At 35.0% G+C, this 15,197-nt stretch overlaps 2 protein-coding genes across 2 annotated transcripts; both read right to left on the minus strand.

Moving 5' to 3' along the window:
• Positions 1 to 9,992: 9,992 nt before the first annotated feature.
• LOC145050157 (uncharacterized) lies at positions 9,993 to 10,867 on the minus strand. Its single transcript, XM_078998448.1, has 5 exons — positions 10,614 to 10,867; positions 10,419 to 10,554; positions 10,275 to 10,318; positions 10,152 to 10,182; positions 9,993 to 10,052 (listed from the first exon to the last, which is right to left on the minus strand). Exons 1-5 carry the CDS (start codon positions 10,865 to 10,867, stop codon positions 9,993 to 9,995), a joined length of 525 nt encoding a protein of 174 aa, XP_078854574.1.
• A 2,124-nt stretch (positions 10,868 to 12,991) lies between these two features.
• On the minus strand, positions 12,992 to 14,145 carry LOC145051433 (putative F-box protein At1g32420). Its single transcript, XM_078999417.1, has one exon. It carries the CDS (start codon positions 14,140 to 14,142, stop codon positions 13,090 to 13,092), a length of 1,053 nt encoding a protein of 350 aa, XP_078855543.1. The 5' UTR covers positions 14,143 to 14,145; the 3' UTR covers positions 12,992 to 13,089.
• Between the last annotated feature and the right edge of the window lie 1,052 nt (positions 14,146 to 15,197).

Below are 15,197 nucleotides of genomic sequence, written 5' to 3' on the forward strand. Positions count from 1 at the left end.
TTGGTAATACCCTTTAACGACTAACCGAGCCTTGTTTTGTATCACATTACCTTCTTTGTCAAGCTTATTACGAAACACCCATTCGAGACCAACGATAGAAGCATCCTTTGGAGTTGGAATTAGCCTCCAAACCTTGTTTCATTCACACTCATTGAGCTCCTCCTGCATTGCTTGCACCCAATCAGAATGTTCAAGAGAAATCTTGACATTTTTGGGCTCAATTTTTGAGATAAATGAATTGAACATGCAAAATTCCATTTTGGAGAATAATGTAGTCCGATTCTCCTTTTGTTGTGCTCTCGTAAGAACTCCTGAGGAGGCTTCTCCGATTACTTGTGTTTTAGGGTTTGGTCAACATGTGGACTATTAAGCCCATAGAGGGGTACAATGGTCTTTTATCCTTCTGTGAGTGTATGGAAGGGTTAGTCTAGCTTCATGAGAGCAGCTATTAATTAGGGATAATTATTGTGTGTGTTAGGCGGAGGCTAAACTGGTGATTTGAGTTCGAGGTTGTCCAATTCCTACGACGCGAGTCTTCTCACTATACTTACAATGATTGGTATCTATGAGTGACCGGAGGGTCTTATGTGTTTACTTGAGTTATGCATCTTGTCTGCATGACATATATGCTATATTATCTGTAACTGATACCGGACCGGAGGGTCCAACGAGCCATGAGACCGGAGGGTGCACACTAAGACCGGAGTGGAGGGTCTAATGAGCCGTGAGACCGGAGGGTCCTCACTAAGACCGGACCGGAGGGTCCAACGAGCTATTGCCATGATAGGCTTATTATTTGTGTATGTGGTATTTTGGGGAAGTCATTAAGCTGCGTGCTTACTGTGTGATGTGTTATGCATTTCAGGTACTTCTCAGGATCACAGGAAGGCGTCGGCTTGATTGTACACACACATCAGAGATGGAGTTATGATTGAGAGGATCCTGGTGTTTTGATATAAACAATTTTTGGTTATGAGATTTGATGTTTTGACATTGTGACATTTTGAGATTTTATTATTGTGATAAATGTGTTTTTAAATTGAAAAATTTGGTTTTAAAATTTACGTCGTTACAATATTGGTAAGCAATCCATTTACGAGAAAGTTACCTGAAGCGACATCTGTTGCGTCCTTTGTGACTTCCAGTGTCATTTGCAATGATTTGCTTTTGGATTTGGTAGAACATTGGGCCTTGCCGCCTCCTTCTTCTTCTTCGGGCAGTCCCTCGAAATGTGCCTTTCATCATTACATCCATAACATACCTTCTTGTTGAATGTGCACCCATTGGCATAATGCCCAGACTTTCGACACTTAAAACAAGTGACCTCCCCGTCACATTTTCCATAGTTCTTCTTTTTGCACCTCTCGCACCACTTCGCTTCACCTCTTCCTCCTCCTTCAAATTCCTTCGAACCAGACTTTGAGAATTCTTTCTTCTTGTTGGACCTTGAAGATCCATAAATCTTCATTTTCTCACCAACCTCAGCTCTCTCCAGACCCTTTTCTCTTAGCTGGGTCTCAACATTTTAGCTGCTCTAATGGCTGCCTTCAAAGTGTTTTCCATTTTGATTGTTAGGCCAAAGTCGGTTGGCAATCCGTTAGCGGAGTTCTCTATTTTGGAGAGTTCAGTTGGCACCAAGTAGGGAAAGAACTTCATCCTCTTGGTGAATGTAGTAGCATAGTCATCAATGCTCATTTTCCCTTTCCTCAGGTTATGAAACTCATTGTTTAGGTCTATCAGATCTATCTACGAGTAGTACTGCATTTTCAACTGCTCTACGAATGCTTCCCAAGACATCTTCAATGCTTCTCGTCGTGGCATTGCAAATGCCAATAACTTCCACCAGCTTAAAACTTCGGTCTTTATTTGTCTGACTACGAAGATGATTTTCTGCTTGTTACTGCAGTTGCAGCTTTCAAATACCATCTCCATCTCAGAGATCCAGTCCATAATCTCCACTGGCATTGGGCATCCTGAAAGACTTGGTGGCTTGGAAACTAAGAAGTTCTTATAAATACGCCCATACATGTCAATTCCTCCATCTTGGTTATTCCTTCCAACCACTGGTGGTTCAGCTTGGCTAACGGTTCTACTATAGTTTCCTTCTTCTAACTGTCCCTCATTCAGTTCAGGTTGTTCAACAAGCACAGTAGGTTCATCCTTATTCTGTTGAAGTAGATGCCTTGTCTCTTCCATCTGGAAATCCAACATCATTTGAATTATGGCTTGTACTCCTGCCATTGTGATTGGCTCGGGTGCAACTACTACTTTTGGCGCACGCTCAATCACAATCCATTGATTAAAATTTCCATTAGTGTTTCTGAATCCGCTTCGGGATCTTGCCATGTCGATTTATACACCAAAGTAGGTGAATTTAGATCTTTATTTACGATATATGTTTATTCAACCTTGTCACTCCAAAAAGTTACATGTTAGTTCTAATACCGTCATTTATACGTTTAGAAATCTGAACACATAAATTTTCCAGATCCGGTCAGCAACAGACCATATATCCGATCAAGTAATAGCATATAAGGCATATTTATAGCTATAACATAAATCATTTAACACATAATATCAATTTATGCATATTTCCTAAAATAAGCTAGTGCTCGTGTCTAAAATGTAGCAGACCCTCATCTTATAATCATTTCTTAGCATTCAATGTACTATTTACACGGACAACAAGAGTCTGAGGTATTTGATGGATCAATTGAATCTGAACACAAGGAAGTGTAGATGGTCGAACGTGGTGTAGGACTATGATTGTGAGAACCTTTATCATACGGGAAAGGCCAACGTGGTGGCCGATCCTCTCAGCCGCAAGGCGGTTACTGCCCCGATCAAGGATGTATGTTTGAGGATGACCATGATTACCCCACTGTTAGAGAAAATCCGAAAGGCTTATGTTGATGCTATGAAGGAAGAGCACCAGAAGAGTGAGTGCATAGTGGGCCAGGTGGCTTCCTTCGATTATGATAGTTGGGGATTGTTAAACCTTCATCGGAGGGTACGGGTTCCATACTGGGGTGGTGCACGTCAGGTTCTAATGGAGGAGGTGCACAAGTCGAGATTCTCTATTGACCCCAGAACAACAAAGATGTATAGAGATCTCCGGCCTGATTATTGGTGGCCATGTATGAAGCGTGACGTGACCTGGTATGTGGAGAAGTGCCAGTATTGCAGGAAGTCAAGGCCGAGCATCAGTAACCCCATGCCAAGATAGATTCGTTGGGTATTCCTGTTCAGAAATAGGAAGAGATTAAGATGGACTTTATCACTAAACTACCTAGGACACTGCAAGGAGTGGATTTGATATGGGTCATCGTGGACCGATTTACCAAGATCGCATATTTTATTATGATTTAGGTGAGCGTATTGGCGGAGAAGCTAGCCGATATCTACCTTCGGGAGGTGGTGGCACAACATGGGGTGCTGCTTTTCTGTGGTATCTGGTAGGGATGTCCGGTTTACTTCTTAGTTTTGGAAGAGATTCCATGAGGATTTGGGTACTCGTCTGCACTTTAGCACAACTTTCCAACCGTAGAATGATGGACATAGTGAGCGGACTATCCAAACATTGGAGGACATGTTACGGGTATGTATATTGGATTTTGGCGGTAGTTAGGACACGTATCTTCCTTTGGCGGAAGTGTCATATAACAACAGTTACCACGACAACATTGATCGACCTCCTTTTAAGATGCTCTATAGGAAAACGTGAAGGACCCCGATATGTTAGGGTGAGGTTGGTCATCGGGTTATGGGGAGTACCAAGGTGGTACTGAAGATGACGAAATTGATTTAGTAGGTCCGCGACAGACTTCAGACAACACAGAGCCGAAAGGGCAGCTACGCTGTTAGACGTGGGTCGGACTTGGAGTTCTATGTTGGGGACATGGTACTCCTGAAGGTGTCACCTTGGGAAGGTGTTATTTGATTTAGGAAGCGAGGCAAGATGGGCCCCAGGTATAATGGTCCTTTCAGGGTCTTAGCCCGAGTGGGTAGGGTGGTGCGTCGTTTCAATCTGCCAGAGGAGCTCAGTCAGATTCATAACACTTTTCATGTCTCTCAGCTGTACAAGTGTTTGGTTGATGATTCCGTAGTGGTTCCATTAGAGGACATTCAAGTGGTTGATCGTCTGAGTTATATAAAGAGACAGGTAGCAATCCTCGATAGGAGGAAAATGACCTTGCGGAACAAGGTCGAGGATCTCGTGAAGGTGCAGTGGCAACATCGAAAGGGTTCAGAATGGATGTGGGAACCAGAGGAGGAGGTGAAAGAGCATTACCCCGAGTTGTTTGAGGTGGCAGACTTCATGGACGAAGTCTAATTCAAGTGGGGGAGAGTTGTAACATCCGGTTTCTCTAATGAGGCCCCACGACGTGGCCATGTTGGCCATGATGTGGCAAGCATCTGAACGTTTAACCCCAATTTCTTGGGTATTTAAAGGAAAATGGGAGGCTAGGGTTGCCCACCCTCGACCTCCATCACTTTCAAACCTCTGAGTTCATAACCCTAATATCCTTTGAAACTTTTGAGCTCATTTGGATTTTTGTGGGTGGTTTTTAGCTCCTTCTTGAAGAAGAAGAAGACTCCATTAGTGTATTGTTGGAGCAAGCAAGCTTCTTTCCATCATCTTGTGTTGTTGTTGGACCTTTGTAGGTTGTCAAGCTTCTACATTTCTCTTTTAAGCGTGCTAGATCTAGGTTTTTGTTCTTATTTCTTCATGTTGGGTTGAGTGGAATACATGGAGTCCATAAAGTTTGCAATTTATGGATTATTAAGCCCCTTGCTATCAAATTTCTTAGATATGGAGTTTAATGCTATTTTGAGTTCCATGCATGATATTTTTAGTATTATGGATTCATTTTGACCTAACTTGGGATGTAGACTTGTTTTGGTCATGCATGTTTGAAAAAGCAATGATCTTTAGAATATTTTGGACCTTAGTAAGGATTCTAAAAGCCGGAGGGAATGGGCTTAACATATTAAGGGATATATTTGCTAAGCTGTTGGAACCCAGTTCCCATGATGTGGCGTTTGGATGCCATGATGTGGCGACTGGGGAAGCCCGAATATTTTATCGTGAAGCGCCCACGACGTGGGCCCCAATATATTGGGTGGGGGTCGATGCCAGGCGGGGCCTGAATGTACCGAGCGGGGCTCGATGACCGGTGGGGCCCAATATATGTATATATGCATGATATGTATGGTATGAGGTTTTTTGGGGAACTCACTAAACTTTGTGCTTACGGTTTTTGTTTAACATGTTTTAGGTACTTCCGGTTCCAAGGGGAAGGGCTCGGGTTGATCGCGTCGCACGCACCCATGATTTCCACATGTTGACTCTGATGTATGTTTGGATGATTGTCGTTATACTTTGATTTTTTACATTATGGTTTTTTGTAAAAACAATGAATGGTTGGTGGTTTTTTTTATCAAATCTAAAAATAAATTTTTTAGTTATGAATATTGGGACGTTACTCTCTCTCTCTCTCTCTCTCTCTATATATATATATATATATATATATATATATATATATATATATATATATATATATATATATATATATATATATAAACAATTTATGGATAATTGAAGAAAATGGTAGGTCACGTCGAACCCTCCCCATGGCCATCACATTAGACTGAAGAGAGTGGTGCCACACTTGTCACGGTACACTTAGGCGTCACGTTAGATTTGTTACACTACAACAAAAGTTTTTCATTTACAAGGCGTGGGTTGTAACGCTTGCCATGCTTAGTTTGTTATATATATATATATATATATATATATATATATATATATATATATATATATATATATATATTACATTTAAATTAAAAAAGTCAATATAAACATAATCTTTTAAAAAACTCTTAAATTTCATTAACTTGAAATGATAGACTATAAAAAAATATAACATACTTGAAATTAAAATAACATACAACACAACTACAAATTGAAACACACAACATAACTAGAAACTAAAACACACAAATCACTGGAACTTTATTGACAACGGACTTAAAGTGGACACCATTTCTCATTACTCCTCATAATTTTCCAAAAATCAACAAGTCGGAAGTGTTTTTTAGTTTCAACAAGGTAAGCCTCAAGAGCATTCATTAGCAAAGTATTTTCATTTTCACAAGACAAAATTACAAAAATGGTCCTTGTGGTTTACCGAAAGTCACAAACTTAGTCTCTGTTATTTTTTTTTTTGATACAAATGGTCCTTGTGGTTTGCAAAACTTGCAAAGTTGACCATTTTTACTAACACCGTTAGTATATAACCGTTAGAGACTGAATGTGTAAGGGCATTTTCATCTTTTTAAGTATAAAGAGACTAAATTCGTGACATTTGATAAACCACAGGGACCATTTTTGAAGTTTGTTTGGAAAAAGAAAATTAATTAACTCAAGGAGGTTCGAACTTGAGACCTCCACCCCTAATATGGCAAGGGGCCTTAACCATTTCAGCTAGAAGCTCACTTGGTTATAACTTCCTAAAACTAGCTTATATAATAACGAAAACGTTAATACATAAATAATAAATAAATTATTAAAAACATTTTTTTACATAATTTTTTTTTAAATAAAACAAAATTTATTTTAGTCGTATTATAAAAAAAAATAGTTTTTTACAAACAATTTGTATGTATTTTTTATGTATTTATTTAACATAAAATATTTTTTTTTATATCTTTAAAAAATACGTTTCGTATAAAAAATATGTTTTTGTAAAATATTTTTTTTATGTCTTTGAAATAATAATAATTACCACTACTCACGACATAAAAAAAATATATAAATTCTTTTGGGTCGCTAGTTCTAAAACACGTATTTCATCTTATTTAAAATACATATTTCATCTTATTTAAAATACATATTTCATCTTTTTTAAATACATATAACCGAAAAACGGTTTTTAGAAAACTGACTAGACCAATCGGTTTTTCTGAAATCCGTTTTTCGGTTATATATATTAAAAAAAACTTATTCGGTTATATATCTTATTTCAAATACGTATTTCATCTTAATCGTAAGTTCTAAATCGTATGGTAAAAATGTAGATGAAAAGAAATAGTTATATAGCTTTTTGAAATAACGATAATTAATAGTATACTTGACATAAAAAAATATCGTATAAATTATTTAAATACATAACAAAATCGTTGTTAAGTTGTTTTTAATACATATAACCAAAAAAACGGTTTTATAACTAGCGACCCAAAATAATTTATATATTTTTTATGTCATGATTAGTGTTAATTGTTATTATTTCAAAGACATAAAAAAGTATATTTTACGAAAACATATTTTTTATACGAAAACATATTTTTTTAAAATATAATATATATATATATATATATATATATATATATATATATATATATTACGTTAAATAAATATATAAAAATACATATCAATTGTTTGTAAAAAACTATATTTTTATAATACGACAAAAATAAATTTTGTTTTATTTAAAAAAAATTATGTTAAAAAATGTTTTAATAATTTTTTTATTATTTATGTATTAACGTTTTCGTTATTATATAACTTGGTTTTAGGAAGTTATAACCAAGTGAGCTTCTAGCTCAAATGGTTAAGGCCCCTTGTCATATTAGGGGGGGTGGAGGTCTCAAGTTTCGAGTCTTCCCCTTCCCTTTAGTGAATTAATTTTCTTTTTCCAAACAAACTTCAAAAATGGTCCATGTGGTTTATCAAATGTCACGAATTTTGTCCCTTTATACTTAAAAAGACGAAAATGCTCTTACAGATTAATTCCCTAACGGTTATATACTAACGATGTTAGTAAAAAGGGCCAATTTTGCAAACCAAAAGGACCATTTGCATCAAAAAAAAATTAGAAGGGACTAACTTTGTGACTTTTGGTAAACCACATGGACCATTTTTGTAATTTTGTCTTTTCACAATTTTTGGTGTTATGCATCACCCTACAAAACCTATTGTTAAACTGAATTGAAAGTGTGTTTGCATGTCCCCATTTGGAGAACATTTTATCTTTACTCTAAGGTAGAACGGCTTAGCGGTCGTATATTTTGACATTCTCTTCCAAAAAGTAGTACTAGAGAGGTTAATGTTGGGAGAGTAGAATATAAAAAGATTTGAATGTAGTGAACAACGAAGATCGATGTTATTTATAGTGAAAGAGTGGTTAAAATTTGATTTTTTTTTTCAAAAAATGGTTATATTTTTAAAATTAAGTATTTTTTTTTTTGAAAATGGATTATTTTTTGAAAATGAGAAAATGGAATAAAAATGGTTAAAAAAGAAAAAAAAAGAAAAAAAGAAAATTGCATTAACTTCCTTCTCTCTCATCGTAACCCTTCGCCGAATTGCCTCGCCTATCGGTCGCCCATGCCGAAGTCATGCGCGGTGTTCATCGAAGCCACGTCGGATAAGCCGAGGTTTACCGATCCACACTCCATGGAGGCCCAGGGGTAATCGTAGAGAATTAATAATGTATTAGTTTCCATTGCATGAGCAATACGAATATATTTATTGATATTTTAAGGATATAAGTTGATATTTTCCTTCTCTCATGTCAAGGAAAGAAACTCACAGTGTCCTCGTCATCCTCTTGCTTTTATTTGCAACTAGGGAAGAACCCCGCTTTTGCGGGGTTGGATACACCAAAGAAATGGACAAGATGAGAAGATTTTATTGAGGTACATTCAGTCAAAATCCTTGATTGTAATGCTAAGTTTCCACTTTTTTGCTGTAAAACCAATATGGTTTGTTTTCTTGTCCTAAATGAATCACAATTAAGCTAAAATTTGATAAAATTTTTTTTACATATAATATAAGTAACTGAAAATCATTTAAGTATAAGTATTCTATTATCATAATCATATTTGTTTCTATAGATTTACAAATGAACATTTTGAACAAAGGTTTATAAAAGTTTAGTGCATAATCATATACAGAAACAAAAGCCATATTTACTAAATCAACATTTGTATGTACCCTTCACAGTTCGTTTTCATCTTCTATACATCTTGTGGACATTTGAGATAGCTTTTAATCCCAAAAGTAGTGTTGAATTTTTTGACTTCTTCCATTTCAATTTTGTTAAAAGTCTTCAGACCGAAGTAGCAATGCATTATATCCAAGATTTTAGTCACTGAGAGAAATTATTAATTACAGTTTACAAACAAAATCATCATCTCAACTGATAATGTCTTCTTAATTTAGATATTTAATAGAAGTTTGCATCTTTTTAAAAGTAACACAACCTATAATAAGTAGATCAATTGAGAAATGTATATCTTACCACCATCACAAATATAATTTCACTCACCCTCATCTATCTTGAAGTACATGGTGTCTCAATGTATCCTTTATTCACAAACAGAGTTCCATCTTATTTTCCCAAAAATAGAAATGCTACGTTTAAAAAAATTGATAAGATTATGGTATATTTTAAAAGAAATGTTACCGCATGCTATTGTATTTGTGTGTACTTTAAAGAAATATGAAAGTCAAGCATGAAAAAAAAATCTAAAGTATGATCTATGAAACTTATAACACTTGTCATTTTTATCTACTCGAGTACAACTTATGATGATAATACCATAATTAAAATCAATTTACAACACATTAGTTATTTACATAACAAAAATCAAATTTCAAAAAGTTTTAAAATTTGAAATCATAATATAAAAAAAAGGAATATTATTTTACAGACATACCTTATTACGGTTTATCATTACAGCCAGCTTTCATAGCAAAATATTCATCCGTATCTTTTAGTTCAACCAAATGAACACTAAAACCAAGCAATTCAGTTATTCAGTGAAAACGTTTGGAAAATAGAAACCGAAACTATATTCTCACGTATTAATTATTTTGCAATGATAGGATAGAATTAACTGGGGAAAATAGTAAACAAATTGATTATAACATATATTGGAAAAGTCAATGTATACATTCGGACAATGAACCTGTCAGTAGCTCTACCTCACAAAAACGTGATAGGCTTAAAATGATGAGATCCAGTTATTTCACCATCTCTAGAGATCTACAAAACAATAAAATTGTTTACAAAGTTACGAAAATCGTGTTTATTTCATCCTGTTGTTCATTAAACTGTAAGTTGGCATAAACATAAATAGGAAACCGTCTTTTTCAAAATATTATCATCCCTCCAACTACACAAAGGGTAGATATGTCATTTTGTATAATTAGAAACCTCAAGGCTCAAAGTGTATTAACTTGTAAATAGAAAACAATATAAACTGACTTGCCTCTATCAATGCATGAATTTGCACCAATCTCAACATTATTCTATAAGAGCATACAGAATAATAAAAAAAATAGAAAAAAATTAAAAATGAAATGTGAAAAATGAAAGACAATATTATTGGGAACGAATGCAGATTACTACATTTTGTTCAATGAAATTGATCTTAATTAGCATATTCAGCAATGCAGTCTCCATGATGGATGACACATGACTCACCAATCGTGTAATTAGCCAATGCAACATTATACCTAATGAAACATAATGAACTAAATCAATACTACATTTTATTAGAAAAAGATTGAAAAAGTGAAATTAATAATTCAAATTTAATTATACCCTATGTTCGTGGATCGACCAATTGTGACATTGGGCCTAATTACAACTCCTGATCCTACATGACCATTACCACCCACAAGAGACCATGAATGCTTGACTACTGCACCAAAATCTATTATTTGAGTGGGATCAATGCCTGCCAATTTGTGAAACATTCTTCCTCCTTTGTGCCATTCCAAAAACTGAAGGTCATCACTTTCAATAGCATCTTGGGATCTTGGATTATAAAGCATATTCAGTAATGCAAACGTCATTCTATTTTCTCATAATCTCATTTAAGTAACTTTTGTACCATTCCACAACTTGTATCACCAGTCATGGTACCAACTTTGGTTAATAACATCCCATCAAAAGCTATAACTACAACAAACATCAACAATAATATTTATATATGAGCATTCAAAACAATAAGAAAATATGCAAAAGCTTTACCTTTATATCCATCTTTAGTCCAACTCAGACATGTTCTTCTAGTCTCAGTTAAAAAGGTTTAGGTTAATGATACAATTAAATTTCATATTTTCAGTTTTAGTAAATGAAATTAAAAAAGACATAAAAAATTAAACTGAAGACTGACTCGTTATGATTTCATTTTCAAATCAGGATTATTGGCTATTCTTCCAAGTAAATGGTCTAGATTTGCTTAATAATTTAAATTATATTTAAATTCTTAATAATATCTACGTATATAATCCTTTTCAGACGACACAAATTTCCATGATGTCCAAGTCTATAAACTAATAAAAGTCTTTTTGGGGTGTTTTGGTCTTCTGTTTTGGTGTTTGTCAAAAGGATTGAGCACCGGTAGAAAAAAAAAATAGCTACATGGTAGAAAATTTCGTTTGCATAGCTGAAGATTGAAGCGATAGAGACAAGAGACGTAAAAATCTATTTAAAGGCGTGAGTGATTGTGGGGAAATCGCCATTGTTGGCGAATCAAGCCCTATCACCAAAAAAATGGTGTTTATGAAAGTGTAACCATTACATGGAAACGACGAATCAGGGAAGAAGAAGAGTGTACCTTTTTTACTGCGCCTGTGGATAGAGGAATGAATGGAGAACTAAGACAAACAGCTGCATGCCGATGAGGGTGTGTGGTGATTTACCGGGAGAACAGATTCTGGGATGTTTACTCTTTGAAGCAAATCCGAAGCCGATTGCTTTTTTGTGTAACAACGGAGAAGGCAAGAAGTAGACAATGACCGTGAGAATGAATCGATAGAAAAGCTGACCATCGAATATGTGAGGAACAATGGAGAAGATAGGCGGTGGGGAAGGAGGCGAAGCATCGAGATAAACTGGGTATGGATATGAAGAGGTTGTGCATATGGGCGGTGGTTGTTCTAGGAATGAAGCGGTGGAAACGCACACTAATCCCCATTTTATTGGTTGTATTGGCAGTGGAATAAGACAGTATTAAAAAAAAAAATCTTTACCAATAGGAACAAAGTACTGCTCACAAGGGGCTTCTAAATTAGTATATTATATAATTATTTACATGGTGTTCATAATCTAATCACTTATTTCATTCGCATCTCAGATTTTTAGACCAAATTTAGTTAAAAGGAGTTGGGATTCAATCAATTTAGTGTTGGTTTTCCTGTCCTCGGATAAATTATCATATTTGATATCCTCACGTTTTCCTCTTATTGATATCTACATCACGAATCGCGGCCGTTTTCGTCATCAGGTTTGTTGGTAGATCCTAATAATATTTCGTCCGGTAATTTGGATTATGCAAGAAGTGATGAAATTATTTAAGATGGTTTTGTTGTTGAGAGTATAGTTTCGTGCGATGGTAAAATCAAGATTGAGAATCCTAGCAAATCGGAATTTGAAAAGAGGGATGAAATGGAAAAGTTGAATCCGATATTGTTGGCTGCATTGAAGGTTTTGTTTATGTTGGTTTTGGCGTTAGGAATAAAGAAATATACAGGTGGGATTACATTGTCCGCTTTCCTTCGTTTCTTCCTGGAATCAGTGGTGACGCCATTGTTGGGGAGATCGAGTTCAATAAGACCTAGTGTAGTTCAAAAATCTAAACCTCAATTTGAATATGGTGTTCATGAAACCAGGAATATCATAAGATCAAAGGAGAATACAACACCACCGGAGCTGGATCATCGAATATGTGAGAATAATAATATAAAACAATAAATACATATAGAAACTAGTTTTAAAGAATAACAAAATTAAAATTGAATATTAATACATGTGGATGCCACATGTTGGTAAAATAAGTCCAATTTGCCAAATAAAATGAAAAGTCATCGATCAGCAACATATAAAATCAAGTACAAAGGTGTAATTAATAGCCACCTACAATACAAAAAAAAAGGATCACTGTTCTTCAAAAAAAATGGGAAAAGTTTGTAGGGTTAGATTGACATTAACCATAAGATTAATTAACAAAATATGAAGAAATTGACATGAAGAAAACAAAAGAAACAATTCCCTGAAGCACCAATGATAATGATCAAGAAGTTGCAGTCGCCACGTCGAACAATTGAAGGGTTTCAACACACATCTCCGTGCCAACTATGTAAGAATCAGAACCGAAGTCAACTAGTCTTGATGGAACCCCAATCTTAGGGTTATAAATCTGGAACCCCTCACACAACAACAACAAATCACCATTAGTGGTCAATTGCACAACACTCAATAATCCTCCATCAAATACATGCTTTCTTTTCATTTTATAAACCACATTCCAAGAATCAACCCTCCTCACCCAAACCCAACAACCATCACAATCCCCAGAAATCACAGCTAGAAAACCTCGTACGCTTGTTAGTCGTGCTGTTTTACTGCTGGGTTCTGGCAACGTGATCATGTCAAAAACATGAGTGCCCAAATCGAATTTCAGTATATAAAAACGCTCTACGTCATGTAAATTATTATAATGACGTTCTACAACCCAATGTAAAGCCCCATTAACAAAATACGCATTTAGTAACACCTCATGAAAAACAGGAGTAGGGGAAGCAATCTCAGACCATGCGTCTGTCTTAATAGTGTAAACAAATGAACTTTCTTCTCTTCCTCCGTATGTGGGTAATTTAACAATCTTGTAATCATTGTTGATTGGGTCAAAACCAAACCCAATTTGTACCCCAGAAAAGCATCTCTGAGGACAATCAGGGAGGGTTATCTTGCGTCTAATTGAGAAGTTCCAAAGACTAATACGATTTTCTTGATAATGAAACAGACAGAAAATGTCATTACATGCACCGACGATAATGGAATATTTGAGGTATGGAGCATTTACTGGTGTTGTACGAATGTATCCACGTCTAGGATCCAATGGAATTTGGTCTTCTGAATGTAAAGTATAAAAGTCTTTACTTTCATAAGTTTGGTGTTGGATGAGGAGTTTTTTAGGGGATTGAAAAGTGTGCATGTGGATGAAACGGGGGCTGGAAATGAAAGAACATAATGATTTGGAGAGTGATCGAAACCTGAGGAGGGATTTGGGTGGTAGTCTTATGAAGATTTCAAAAATCAACCCTTCGTTGAGATAATCTGACATTGTGTACACCTGTAAATTTTCCAAGGAGATGAAAATTAAAAAACCACTAGAAAAGCAGAGCTAAGCTTCATTAGTAGTGCTTTTATCAAGCACTTAACAAATATTTCTTTGATCCAACAAGTAATTAGGTGGACTAATTTAGGGTATACAGAATTAAAATAAAAATAAAAATTGGGGTATACTTTACTTGAGACTTGAGAGTTAAGCAGTGAATGTAGATAGATCAAAGAGATTAAAGCGTGTTGGTTAATCTATGATGAGAAACGACTAGTGGGATTCGTGGGATGCATATATTTTATACTTGTAAATCAACTTTAAACTTTTAAGATAAATACGTTAAACTATAAATCCTGAATTTTATTCTAATTAACCATTGATGCTATTGAGCGTGCCATATATCACGTATCTATGTTTATGATACAATGAATCCATGAAAACCATTAAATTACGTAAAAATATTAGCAAAAATCACACCTTCAACAAGATTCAAAACCTAATTGGATTATCATCATGCCATAAAGGCATAAATTTCAACAAGCAAGAAATGTAAAACTATAGAGTAAAGAGGTATCAATGATTATTGATTGATTACACATATCACAATGGAATTAAAAGAGCATAAAAGTCCTCTACAAGATGTATGTCATGTCCTTGTGGTTTAAGAAGGTTATTTAATTAAAGAATGTTCTCAAGAAATTTTAACCAAATTCCTGTAAGGTGGAATTGGCAAAAAGAACCTAGAATTCGTCCAATGAATCTCTATTTGCATAACTTGATTCTACTTTAGTCAATACATTTATTTCGATATCCTCTACAAATATTCAAATGAAAAGTTTAAGTACTTCGGAAATTAGTACGCTTAACTGCAGTAAATCTTCCATAGTATGTAATTTTATACGGTACAGGTTGCAATATCTAGTATTACTGTTCATGGTATAAATTACAGAAGTAAAAGTAAAAGTTAAAACCTAAACAAATTATATCATGGCATAAATTAAGAGCAAACATAATATTGCTTTAAAGGGGAATTGACTATTAACAAACTCACTCGTGGA

Source organism: Lactuca serriola, chromosome 5 (genome assembly GCF_051521515.1).
Source record: "Lactuca serriola cultivar US96UC23 chromosome 5, Lser_US96UC23_V15, whole genome shotgun sequence".
NCBI lineage: Eukaryota > Viridiplantae > Streptophyta > Magnoliopsida > Asterales > Asteraceae > Lactuca > Lactuca serriola.

Bases quoted from the DNA above. Each gene is read 5' to 3' on its own strand.
- LOC145050157 (XM_078998448.1), bottom strand. From the start codon at position 10,867: ATGACGTTTGCATTACTGAATATGCTTTATAATCCAAGATCCCAAGAT. The intron at 10,555-10,613 runs GTATAATTAAAT...AATAAAATGTAG, and splicing joins GGTCGATCCACGAACATAGG to TATTGATTTAGTTCATTATG. The intron at 10,053-10,151 runs GTTTCCTATTTA...ATTGTTTTGTAG, and splicing joins ATAATATTTTGAAAAAGACG to ATCTCTAGAGATGGTGAAAT.
- LOC145051433 (XM_078999417.1), bottom strand. From the start codon at position 14,142: ATGTCAGATTATCTCAACGAAGGGTTGATTTTTGAAATCTTCATAAGA.